The 14053-nt window shown below is 41.7% G+C and overlaps 1 protein-coding gene across 2 annotated transcripts in view; it reads right to left on the bottom strand.

Annotated features, from left to right (window-relative positions):
* BACH2 (BTB domain and CNC homolog 2) overlaps positions 1 to 14053 on the bottom strand; it is a 374567-nt gene that overhangs the window by 85606 nt on the left and 274908 nt on the right. For both annotated transcript variants that reach the window (XM_043889800.1, XM_043889801.1), the window contains one exon: positions 1868 to 2122. In XM_043889800.1, coding sequence (XP_043745735.1) covers positions 1868 to 2110 — 243 coding nt within the window. In that variant the 5' untranslated portion in view covers positions 2111 to 2122. The remainder of the gene's footprint in view (positions 1 to 1867; positions 2123 to 14053) is intronic.

Here is a 14053-nt window from a genome sequence, read left to right as displayed (position 1 = left end):
GCTGCCTCTCCTCGGCCTTCCCACGTCACTTGGCACATAAACGTCCCTCCCTACCCCAGCCCCGATTACATGACCTTCAACTGATTGGCATCTTGTATTGGGACCTTCTTAGTTATCCTCTTGCCAGTGGTGTGAGGAGTAATGGGGCCTTTCACACGGGCACATTACAAAGAATATTCATGTAAAACTGCTGCATCACCCTCGGTTTGCCAGCTGGCCACTCTCCTGCTTTGCAGACATTGCTTAACACGGGACTGGATCTGGTGATCCCTCTGACTCCCTGTCTATTTTGGGTTTTTTTGGAGGGGGGTATAGAGCGACTTTTAAAAATTGAAGAGGAGTTGATTTAAATTGTTTCAGGTGTATAGCAAAGTGTTTCAAACTTATATATAGGAATATATATGTATCTATATTCTTTATCAGATTCTTTTCCATTATAGGTTATTATAAGATATTGAATCTAGCTCCCTGTGCAAATAATGTTGTCTTAAAGTCTATTTTGACTAGTATCAATAAAGCTCCCCTAGCTTCCTTGCTGTTTTATCTATTTTATATTTTGTATATAGCAGTGTGAACGTTTATTTCTTAGGTTGAACCTGAATGTCTTTCTGCAGAGCAGATGCTTGCCTCACCATTGCCTACTTCTTATATAGTAGGCATGTCCGACTCTTTGTGACCCCATGGACTATACAGTCCATGGAATTCTCCAGGCCAGAATACTAGAGTGAGTAGCTGTTCCCTTCAACAGGGGATCTTCCCAACCCAGGGATCAAACCCAGGTCTCCCGCATTGCAGGCAGATTCTTTACCGTCTGAGCCAGCAGGGAAGCCCATATTTATATACAACCTGCTTTATTCATTTATATGATGTCCAGGCCTCTGGAGGCACTGGATTTAGGACCTCTGGGACGCAAAGCCAGTTGCACCCGTCGTTCCCTCAGGGTGGCTGGGTCCTTGGCTTCTCCTAGGAGTGCTGTGAAGAGCTGCTCTGAGGGTCGTGGCACAGCTCCGGGGCTCTCTGCGTACGCCTATGGCTGTGAGTTGTGCAGTGCACAGCCTGGGCAACTGTCGGTGGCCCTCGTGGTGGTGGTGCCCAGGAAAGGATTCTGGCCTGAACACAAAGCCTAAGGCTGCTCACTGGTACCCTTATCCCACAAAAATGAAGAGCAGTCAGGATGATGGAAGAAGAGAAACCGCACAGGCAGTTCCAAGGGGTGACCAATTTAATGGTATGTCAGCATCAAGCCCATCTTTTGAGTGCTGGCAGCTCAAATTAGTCAATTGAGTATCATCTCTGGACAGAGCAAGTGCGTCCACTAGTGTCCCCAAGGTACAGAAGTGACTGGACTCCCCAAAGTAATTAAGAAACCTGAGTAGGGTATTTTCAACAATGGTGAGAAAAGCAAAGTTTACATTTCTTAGAATCTTACTATATTAACTGTGAAAACAACTGCTTGCTTTTACTTTGCCCCCTGGGCAAGGAAGGGGCTGTGAATACTTTCATTCTTTTACTCTCAAGGGAAGTCAAGTGTTCCTTCAACCATTTGAAAGAGAAAAATCATAGCAACAGTCCCAGTGATTCAGATCCCACATCTAGGATTGTACTAAACTTCGGTCCAACGACTCAAAACCCAAGAGTAAGTGAATTAGAAACTACGAGAGGCTGCGAGCCACAGGTGAGGTTCAGATTCATGCTTCCGAGACTTGAAATGCATCAAATAGAAACCGGCTCAGCCACAAACCTAACATGTGGGTAACTTGATCATCAACCCGCGAGCGGGGATATGACGCTGCGCCCACCTCCCAGGTCCACCTCCCAGTCAACAGGTCTCTATCGGCAGCCACGCGAACAAACCAAAGTACGGTACCTCCTCGGGCAAGCTGACCACCAAATCATTCTTCGTCTGTCCGACCAGCGCCTGCCAGAAGTATTCACTGCATGCGGCCAGCACGGCTCGGTGGGCCCGGAACTCCTTCCTTTCCACTATCAGGGTCACGTCACAGAGAATATCCTTCTTGCGCTGGTCATTGAGGCCCAGGAGGATGTTGGTGCAGTGGACTGTGGACTCATACACGTACATGGGGGAGCCAGGCTTCTCATCCACAGACATGCCGTTCACACCCTGAAAGAGAGCAAGCCAGCCCGGGTCAGCGCGGCTCCCCGAGTCAGAGAGACGGCGAGGAAGGATGCTGCCCTCCTGTGAGCCCCCGCCCTGACCGAGCCAGGCTGGAAGGCGCAGACCTGCCCGTTAGCATCTTCTGCTCAGTCAGCACCGTGAACTCATACAACATCTGGAAAGTTGTGTTCTATGGCTGACTTTTCTCCTCTCCCCTTACTGCGTCATTTAAAACCCCATGGAAACAAAGCCAGGTCTTTTAATGGAACACCCCAAACACTCAAAACACATACCCACTTTAAGACTTGGTAGTTTTGATTTTGTTAGTGGACTGAAAGGGAACTTTCACACATACTGAGTCCCAGTGCAAGTATTAACTGAACTGTGTGTTAAGAGGAAATGAATCATTCAGAAGTATTGGCAATGCTGCCTTGATGAAGCACGTGTTTAAGTTTCTGGGCTAAAATTTGGCCAAGATGCCAAGCGGTTAAACATCTAATCACAATACGTAATTTAACATGGGAACGAAACGGACTGTGTATGATGGAGTGGATGTAGCCACTTACCTATCGCAATTGCCCTCCACCACGTCAGACAAAGCACAGTTATCATAACCCTACCACTGTCATGAAAGGCTCTAGAAAAGAAGTGGAAGTGTGCTATCATCGCTCCAGCAGACTGCATGTACACTCTCTTCAAGGAAGTACAGTACATCACATTAGGAGCCAAGAGAAAGATATATTCAATGGTGAAGATTACTTTTACAAGGGGTTCTTTGCTTTAAAAAGTGTCCACTGACAAATTTTAAACATCTATTTAATTTGCCTAATAATTGCGCTAGTGGTAAAGGACCCACCAGCCAATGCAGGAGACGTAAGAGATGTAGCTTTGATCCCTGGGTCAGGAAGATCCCCTAGAGTTGGAAATGGCAACTCACTCCAGCATTCCTGCCTGGAAAATCCCATGGACAGAGGAGCCTGGCAGGCTACAGTCCATGGGGTCACAAGAGTCAGACATGACTGAAGTGACTTAGCATGCAACAATTTTCCAGTAATGTTTACACTAGTATGAATTTCAATAGTGAGTCTCACTTTCTTTTTGGCTTTATTCTTATTTATTTCATTTAAAAAATTTTAAATAATTTCTTGGCAGTGTCGCCTGGCATTTGGGATCTTAGTTCCTTGACCAGGGATTGAACTCACGTCCCCTGCAGTGGAAGAGTGGAGTCTTAACTACAAGACTTCCAGAGAAGGCCTTCTTACTTACTTTTTAAAGAGTTTTAACACACCATAAAATTGCATAGCCTACAGCATGCAATCTTGACATATTTTGGCAGATTTTCACGACTGTGAAACAATACTAAGTCACTTCAGTTGTGTCCAGCTCTTTGTGACCCCATGGACTGTAGCCCGCCAGGCTCCTCTGTCCATGGGATTCTCCAGGCAAGAGTACTGGAGTGGGTTGCCATTTCCTTCTCCAGGGATCTTCCCAACCCAGGGATGGAACCTGTGTCTCTTACGTCTCCTGCGTTGGCAGGTGGGTTCTTCACCACTAGTGTCACCTGGGAAGTCCCAAAACGTATTCTCCGAATACAGTAGTCCCTTGGTATCCACTGGAATTGACTCCAGGACTGCCTGCAAATACCAAAATCTATGGATTTTGAAACCATAATCACAATCAGTACACTGAACATATTCTTCACCACCAAGTCTCTTTACATCCCTTAACAATCTCTCCCCTGCACTCATCCATTCATCTACTGGTGGATACTTGGGTATTTCCGCTTTGGGTTATTACAGATAAAGCTCCTCTGGATGAGTATATAAATCTCTGTATGAATGTAAGCCTTCCTTTCTCTCATGTAAACACCCAGAGATAGAACTGATGGATCATTTGGTACGTGTAAGTCTAACTTATAAAGAAACAGCCCGTTTTCTAAAGCGGCTGCGCCATTTTACACTTTGATGGCAATGGATGACAGCTCACTTCTTTCCCATCCTTGCCACCATGAGGTATGGCCAGCCTCTCTAAGTTTCGTTGTTATAATAGGTGCACTGTGGCATCTCTCAGTGATTTCACTTTGCTTTTCTCCAGTGACTGAAGATATTGAGAATCCTTCGTGTGCTTATTTGTCATCTATCCATTTTCTCGGTAGAGCCTGAGACCCTGAATCTCAGGGTCGGGGGTTCATGTCCCACACCGAGTGATGCGTTGGGGCTTCCCTGGTGGATCAGATGGTACTGCCTGCCGTGCAGGAGACCTGAGTTCGCTCCCTGAGTCGGAAGATCCTCTGGAGAAGGAAATGGCGACCCACTCCAGAATCCGTGCCTGGAGAAGCCCATGGACAGAGGAGCCTGGTGGGCTTATAGTCCACGGGGTCGCAAAGAGTCAGGTACGACCAAGCGACTAACATGCTCACTTTCATACATTTTCTCTGGAGAGATTCTTTGCCCATTTTATACTGGGTTGTTTCTTTACTACTGAGTTTTGAACGTTCTTTGTAAAAGCTCTTATATCTATCAGATATCTTATATCTATCAGATATGTGATCTGCAAATGTCTTCTCCAAGTCTGTAGCTTGTCGTTTTATTCTCCTAGCAGTGTCTTTCAAAAAGCAGAAGTCTTCATTGATGAAGTCCAGGGAGCAATTTTCTTTAATGGATCATGCTTTTGGTGTCATATCTAAAAGTCCTTTGCACAAACCAAGGTCACATCAGATTTACAACTGGATATTAATATTTTTAATGCAATTAGAAATGGCTTTGTTTTTAACTTACATTTCCGATTTTTCATTACCAGTATATAGATATATAAATTACTTTTGCATATTCATATTGTATCCTGCAGCTTTGTCTAACTTGCTTATCAGCTCCCATAGACTTTTTAGGGCATGGAGTTTTAATTATAAATTCAATTCAAAAACTATTGTCAAATTTATTGGCATAAAGTTACACATAATATTTCCTTATTTTCCTTTAATACCAGTAAAATCTGTACCAATGGCACCTCTCACCCTCTCAGTTCAGTTCAGTTCAGTCGCTCAGTCGTGTCCAACTCTTTGCAACCCCATGAATCCCAGCACGCCAGGCCTCCCTGTCCATCACCAACTCCGGGAGTTTACTCAAACTCATGTTCATCGAGTCGGTGATGCCATCCAGCCATCTCATCCTCTGTCGTCCCCTTTTCCTCCTGCCCCCAATCCCTCCCAGTATCAGGATCTTTTCCAATGAGTCAGCTCTTCACATCAGGTGGCCAAAGTATTGGAGTTTCAGCTTCAGCATCAGTCCTTCCAATGAACACCCAGGACTGATCTCCTTTAGGATGGACTGGTTGGATCTCTTTGCAGTGCAAGGGACTCTCAAGAGTCTTCTCCAACACCACAGTTCAAAAGCATCAATTTTTCGGCACTCAGCTTTCTTCACAGTCCAACTCTCACATCCATACATGACCACTGGAAAAACCATAGCCTTGACTAGACAGACCTTTGTTGGCAAAGTAATGTCTCTGCTTTTTAATATGCTATCTACGTTGGTCATAACTTTCCTTCCAAGGAGTAAGCGTCTTTTAATTTCATGGCTGCAATCACCATCTGCAGTGATTTTGGAGCCCCCAAAAACAAAGTCTGACACTGTTTCCACTGTTTCCTCATCTATTTCCCATGAATTGATGGGAGCAGATGCCATGATCTTAAGTTTTCTGAATGTTGAGCTTTAAGCCAACTTTTTCACTCTCCTCTTTCACTTTCATGAAGAGGCGTTTTAGTTCCTCTTCACTTTCTGCCATAAGGATGGTGTCATCTGCCTATCTGAGGTTATTGATATTTCTCCTGGCAATCTTGATTCCAGCTTGTCCTTCTTCCAGCCCAGCATTTCTCATGATGTACTCTGCATATAAGTTAAACAAGCAGGGTGACAATATACAGCCTTGACATACTCCTTTTCCTATTTGGAACCAGTCTGTTGTTCCATGTCCAGTTCTAACTGTTGCTTCCTGACCTGCATACAGGTTTTTCAAGAGGCAGGTCAGGTGGTCTGGTATTCCCATCTCTTTCAGAATTTCCCACAGTTTATTGTGATCCACACAGTCAAAGGCTGTGGCATAGTCAGTAAAGCAGAAATAGATGTTTTTCTGGAACTATCTTGCTTTATCGATGATCCAGTGGATGTTGGCAATTTGATCTCTGGTTCCTCTGCCTTTTCTAAAACCAGCTTGAACATCTGGAAGTTCACGGTTCATGTATTGCTGAAGCCTGGCTTGGAGAATTTTGAGCATTACTTTACTATCGTGTGAGATGAGTGCAATTGTGCAGTAGTTTGAGCATTTTTTGTCCTGCCTTTCTTTGGGATTGGAATGAAAACTGACCTTTTCCAGTCCTGTGGCCACTGCTGAGTTTTCCAAATTTGTTGGCATATTGAGTGCAGCACTTTCACAGCATCATCTTTCAGGATTTGAAATATAGATACTAGAAATTTGTGTCATGTCTTTTTTTTCCCTGATCACTTTGGCTCGAGGTTTATCAATTTTATTGATGTTCTCAAAGAATAAGCTTTTGCTTACTTTGATTACTTTCTGTTTTTTATTATACTGAATTCTGCTCTCAGTAGTTTATCCTTTCTTGTGCTTACTTTGGGTTTAATTTGCTCTTCCTTACCAGTCTCCTAAGGTGGAAGTTGAATTCACTGATCTAACATCTTTCATCTTTTTTAATGAAAACTTAAATGCCATACATTTCACTCTAGATACTTTAGCAGCACCCCACAGATTTTGAAATGTTGAGCTTTTATTTTCACTCAGTTCAAAATACTTCCTAATTTTCATTTTGGTTTCTACCTTGATGCATATATTATTTGGAAATACATTAACAGTGAGTCCCCTACATACAAATGAGTTCCGTTTCAAAAGCATGTTCGTAAGTCCAATTTGTTCTTAAGTTCAACAAAGTTAGCCAAGGTACACAGCTAACACAGTCGGTTATAGGGTACTGCACTGTAATAGATTTATAATGCTTTTCACACAAATAACACATAAAACACAAACAAAAAAGCCTTCTGGGAGAGGAGGAACCAGAAACCCAACCTCTGCTCACACAGGTTTCAGGTGAGGAAGACCTGATAGGCTAGACCATGGTATCCTGGACGAAATGGAGGGAACAAGATCCTGGAAGAGAAGTTACCATTAGGAAATGGAGAAGTCAAACCTAGAGGGACATTTTAGCATAATATGTGGAGCTGATGCCACCAGCTCCTCTAGTCCTAGGTATCTTAGCCCAGAGGTTTGTTCTAGGGATGGCTGAGCAAGGGAATATGAACTAAACCAACATGCCACCTGGGAAGCCAGTGTGGAGTTCTGAGGCCTGAGTGGGGCTGCCTGCCATGCAGCAGGACTGGGCCAGGGCCCGCCAACGGGCAGAACAGCCATCGGCAGCGATGAGGTCACGGCAGCAGGTGGGTTCTCAGCTTCCGGCTCACAAGTAAGATGGCCTCTTTCTGCAGATGACATACTGTACATAGAAAACCCTAAAGATGCCACCAGAGAACTACCAGAACTCATCAATCAAGACAGTAAAATCACAGGATACAAAATTAATATACAGAAAGCTGTTGCATTTCTGTACACTAACAATGAAAAATCAGAACAGGAAATTAAGGAAACAATCTCATTTACTACTGCATCAAAAATAATAAAATATCTAGGAAGAAACCTACCCAAGGAGGTAAAAGACCTGTAATGGGAGAACTGTAAGATACTGATGGAGGATTTCTCTGGTGGTCCATGCTCCCAAAGCAGGGGGCCTGGGTTAGATCCCTGATCAGGGAACTACATCTCACATGCTGCAGCTAAGAATTCACATGCCTCAACTAAAGATTCAGTACAGCGAAATAGATAAATAAACTAAGTATTTTTAAAAAGATACTGATGGAAGAAACTGAAGATGATACAAACAGCTAGAAAGATATAATAATTAAAACTGTTAAAATGACCATACTACCCAAGGCAATCTACAGAGTTAATGCAATTCCTATAAAATACCAAGGTGATTTTTCACAGATCTAAAGTATAATTTAAAAATTTTTATGGAAACACTAAAGACTATTAATTACCGAAACAATCCTGAGAAAGAAGAACACAGCTGGAGGCATCATGCTCCCTAGCTTCAGACTACAGTAAAAGCTAAAGTAATCAAAACAGTATGATATTGGCACAAAAACAGACACACTGATCAATGGAAAAGAATAGAGAGCTCAGAAACAAACTCACACATTTATGGCCAATTAGTCTATGATAAAGGAGGCAAGAATATACAATAGAGAAAAGACAGTCTCTTCATTCAGTAAGTGGTGCTAGGGAAACGAGAAAGAATGCTATTAAAATGTTACTCTTTATAAAATTAATGTCACATCATATATAAAAATAAACTCAAAATGGATTAAGGACATAAATGTAAGAACATAAAAATCCTAGAAGAATACACAAGCAGAACACTCCTTGATATAAATTATAGCAATAGTTTTTGAATCTGTCTCGTAAAGCAAAGGAAATAAAAACAAAAATAAACAAATGGGATCTAATTAGACTTAAATGTTTTTGCATAGCAAAGGAAACCGTAAAAAAACAAAACAAAATGAAAAGACAACCTACAGAATAGGAGAAAATATTTGCAAATGATGTGACTGACAAGGGGTTAATATCCAAAACATATAAAAATCTCACACAAGTCAATATCAAACAACAACAACAAGCAAACAATCCAATAAAAAAATCAGCAGGTCTAAATACACATTTCTCCAAAGAAGACATACTAATGGCCAACAATCACATGAAAAGATGTTCAACATCACTAATTATTAGAGAAATGCGAATCAAAACTACAACGAGGTATCACCTCACAACAGTCAGAAAGTCCATCAACAAAAAATCTACAAATAATATGTATACCTATGGTTGATTCGTGTTGATGTATCAGAAACCAACACAATATTGTAAAGCAATTATTCTCCAATTAAAAATAAATTAAAAAAAACAAACACATGCACACAGACACAAGAGTCTACAAATAATAAATGCTGGACAGTGTGTGGAGAAAAGGCAACCCTTCTACGATATTGGTGAAAATGTAAATTGGTGCAGCTACTATGGAAAACAGTATGGAAGTTCCCTGAAAAACTAAAAACAGAACTACCATATGGTCCAGCAATCCTACTCCTGGGCATGTACCTGGAGAAAACTCTAATTTGAAAAGATATATGCACTCCAATGTTCATAGCAGCACTACTTATAACAGCCAAGACATGGAAGCAAGCTAAGAGTCAATCAACAGATGAAAAGAGAAGATAAAGAAAGCATATATGTATGTATGAAGTGAAGTGAAGTGAAAGGCACTCAGTCGTTTCTGCCTCTTTGTGACCCCATGGACCATACATACAGTCCCTGGAATTCTACAGGCCAGAATATATATATACACACACACACATGCAGACACACAATGGAATACTACTCAGATGTAACAAGAATGAAAATTTTCCATTTTCAGTAACATAGATGGGCTTGATCCAGTCCTCTTGCCTGGAGAATCCCATGAACGGAGGAGCCTGGTGGGCTGCAGTCCATGGGGTCGCTAAGAGTCGGACACGACTGAGCAACTTCCCTTTCACTTTTCACTTTCATGCCTTGGAGAAGGAAATGGCAACCCACTCCAGTGTTCTTGCCTGGAGAATCCCAGGGATGGGGGAGCCTGGTGGGCTGCCGTCTATGGGGTCACACAGAGTCGGACACGACTGAAGTGACTTAGCAGCAGCAGCAGATGGGCTTGAAGGATATTGTGCTAAGTGAAATAAGTCAGACAGAGAAAGACAAATACTGTATTGATATCACTTGTATGTGGAATCTAAAAAAAAAACCAACATACTAGTGAATATAACAAAAAGGAAAAAATATCTATCATTCCCATGAAGCCGTTGCTAGACTCTAATCTGTCTGAGGATTTTCTTGATTTTTATTGCATTATTCCTGGATAACCCTTCCAACGCCATGCCAAGCCCACTCTGCGCCTCTTGGTTTTTACATTCCTACCAGAGCTTATCATACCCCTCCCCGCTGGCCCCTCTTCAAGCATAATGGAACACGCTGCTGTTCTTCTTCTTTTAGAAATCAGTCAGCCCTTCTCATGCCCCAGTTATTGGTGCTCTTCTAGGAATTCTCATTTTCCTGTTTTGGACTGACCAATGCCAATCAGAAATCTGGTTCTCCTATCAATGCATTATGTTTTATTAAGTTTTCTTTTTTTACCTGCCGTACCAATATAGAAACACATTTTCCCCCCTAATGCAGCAAATCCTGAAATCTGTAGCAGGCCCCATGGGATCTAAGAATGGAGTACTTTGTAGTGAGTAACAGCCCAGAATAGCATAGAGGAATCTGACAGCCAGTCTTTACGCTAAGCATTAGACAATGTGTTAAAGTGTGCAGACATTAGCTGAAATCAGATTGTAAGGAAGCTTTCCAAAGGTTCTGATTTGGGTTTTGGCTGGATCTCATTCTTCTTTTTGTAGGCCAAAAAACCCCCAGCTGCACAAGCACACACACATATAACCCAATCATCTTATCGTATGGTTTGGCAGTAAAAGATAATTAGTATCATTTTATCAGAGTATGCTCATCCTCTCAAAAAGCTACACAGACCACAACTCTTTATCATTCAAAGATGAAGTGTTAATGAATACAGACGCACTTCTTAACTCTCTAGTTCACTCTTCATTCACTATTGGGTCATATTCAGAAATTAAAATGTCTAACACTTAGTTCTGAAGGTAAAAGTCTACATCAAAAAGCCAAGAAAAGAAAAAGAACTACAATGGGAAACCTGAAAAGTTGCAATTCACAAAAAAGTAGAATGTTAAGTTTTTCAGATAATGTGTCATGTTTACAACGTTTCATAAGAGGAGACATGAATACGCCTTGCAGGTAATGAAAAAGACCAAATTACAAACCATTTCACTTGAAATTCCAACCACACTTCTCTTAGAAACAGTGCATTAAGTAAACACTTCTGTGAATCAAACACTAAATTATTTAGTATTTGCTGAGTAAATTTCTGCTCTTATGAAGCATTTTTTAAAAGTCACTTAACTACAGAACTGTAAGGGTTAGTTTGTATAAAAGAAAGTTATCAAGTCTATAGAAGTTTTAGAGTGCACTGTGCCATTAAAATTACGAAGTTATTACTTCGGGATTGGAAACACTTCTCAATCGCATCAGGACTTAAACTTCTTACTTAAAGTGGAAAGCAATCCAATTTTGGCATTTTCTAATGGAAAACTGCAGTGCCTGTCACTTAATGTTTCTAATGCCTTTAGATAGCTACATTGAGGGCCTGACATGGAGCACTAAAACATTCCATGTTCTTTATTTACTCAAACACTCCATCTGTCTGTGTACTGGGAACTGAAATTTAAGGCCGTTATTAGGAGGAAGCACTTACAATTGTATCATCAAATCCTTAATAGCTCTGAATGGTTCTCCTACTTCAACATAAACTTCCATTTTCCTTGACCTTTCAGGAGGAAGTTCAATTTACCGATATGGTTTGTGACAATGGTTTTGACTGTGCAGTTGAGAAAAATTAGGAACCATCATAACAGGCCCCAATTGGAGGGGTAATTTTAGCTGTTGATGTTGTTGTTTTACTTCTTATAAACAGAGCCAAATAAAAAAGAATCGAAACTTTCAAACTGTCGGGTAACATAATATCAGTGACAATGACTAGCATTTCCATTTTCAAAAGTAAACTCAAAGTCTTCCTTGGCAGTCCAGTGGTTAAGACTGCGCTTTCACTGCAGGGAGTGTGGGTCCCATCGCTGGCCCGGGAACTAAGATCTCGCATGCTGAGTGGTGTTTGTGAGTTTGTGTTTGGCCAAACACAAACAAAAACAGAAGTACATTCATGCTATGGTTTCACAGGAAAAAAAAAAAAGTAAAGTATATGTAGAGGCACAGTATGATACAGAGACTGAGCTAGAAGAAATACTAGAATGTTGGCAGCAGATGGTATGTAATAATCTAAAGGCAGTAAAGAACTAAAGATTTACTACGTATCAACAATACTGGAAAGAACTGGAAAATTAGATAAATAAAGTGTTTGTGAAGATGTAAAGCCACAGGGACTCACACACTGACCACCGGTTCAGATTCTTTGGGAAACACTTTGGCATCATATAATGACTGCGGTGTCGGAGAAGACTCTTGAGAGTCCCTTGGACTGCAAGCAGATCCAACCAGTCCATCCTAAAGGAAATAAGTCCTGGGTGTTCATTGGAAGGACTGATGCTGAAGCTGAAACGCCAGTACTTCGGCCACCTCATGGGAAGAGTTGACTCGTTGGAAAAGACCCTGATGCTGGGAGGGATTGGGGGTAGGAGGAGAAGGGGACGACAGAGGATGAGATGGCTGGATGGCATCACCGACTCAATGGACATGAGTTTGAGTAAACTCTGGGAGTTGGTAATGGACAGGGAGGCCTGGTGTGCTGCGATCATGGGGTCGCCAAGAGTCGGACACGACTGAGCGACTGAACTAAACTGAACTGAACTGGATGAAGTTGAAGGTTGTCACTCAGTAATTCCATTCCGAGACTACACACAAGGGATGCTTCTGCATGTCTGTAGCAGAACTCTGGACAAGAGTGGTCACAGCAGTGTTGTTCAGCTTCTAAATGGAAACAACGCAATGTCAGCTGGTAGCAGAATGAATAAACACACTGAGGTATATGCATATATTGTTTTAATGGAAGAATACAGAGCAAATTAGAGTCATATGCAACATGGACAAATCTCACAAACCTAACACAGAGTACTGAGCTAGAGAAGCAAGGCACAAAATAACAACACGCTTGGATTCCATGGACATCAAGTCCAAAAACAGATAACACTTCAGCATCCATGGATTCACACTTAGGTGGTGAAACTACAAAGAGGCCTCAGGACTTGCCTGGTGGTCCAGTGGTTAAGGCTCCATGCTCCCAATTCAGGGGGCACAGGTTCAATCCCTGGTGTGGGAACTAAGATCCAATACGCAGTGAAACAGGGCCAAAAAATAAAAACAGAAACAAGAAAAAGACACAGAAGGGAGAGACTTGTTGGAAAGTGGTGCTGGGGAGGTCTCAGGGGTGCTGCCACAGAGTTCTATTTCTTGACATCAGTGATAGGCAGATATTTGTTTGCTTTTTTATTGAATTACATATTTGCTTATGCACTTTTCTTTTTCTACATTGTATTTCATCAGTAAAAAAAAATCCTATGATTATGTACTCAGACACTCAGTTGTGTCCGACTCTTTGCAACACCACGGAATGGAGCCTGCCATGGAATTCTGGAATGGGTTTCTACTCCAGGGGATCTTCCTGACCCAGGGATCGAACCAGCATCTCTTGCATTGCAAGAAGACTCTTCACCACTGAGCCCTCTCGCTCTAAATGGAAGATTTTAGCAAAGAGTTTACAGCTCAAGTTCCCTGTAGTTAAGTTCACTGACTAACTACAAAGGTCCTGGGGTGGACCTTGTGTTTTAAAGAAAAATACATACACACATCTTACAACCTACAATTTAAGGTCTGAAGGGACCTTAAAGGCAATCAAATCTAGCTGGACATTTTAAATAAGAATCTGCAAAAATGGGCAGAATACAGGGATAAGGCCCTTCAGGAGGTGGTGAGACATCTGAGAACAGGTTTGTTTCTGAACAAGCCTCTTTTCAGAGATCTCATGTTTCATCTTCTTTCTGTGAAAACCCAATCACTTCAATGCACTTCCACTTCCTTATCTATAAAATGAGGAAATGGACTAGGTGACCTGCAAGATATTTCTAGTTTTAATTTCAATGGTTCTGTGAAAGTATAGAAAGTTTAAGAAAAACTTGAAATGTGAGCTTTTCTAAGTACAGTCTT

Source organism: Cervus elaphus, chromosome 28 (genome assembly GCF_910594005.1).
Source record: "Cervus elaphus chromosome 28, mCerEla1.1, whole genome shotgun sequence".
In the NCBI taxonomy this organism is placed as follows: domain Eukaryota; kingdom Metazoa; phylum Chordata; class Mammalia; order Artiodactyla; family Cervidae; genus Cervus; species Cervus elaphus.
Note: the sequence above shows the minus strand (reverse complement) of the source record. Positions and strands in the feature narration are given on the sequence as shown.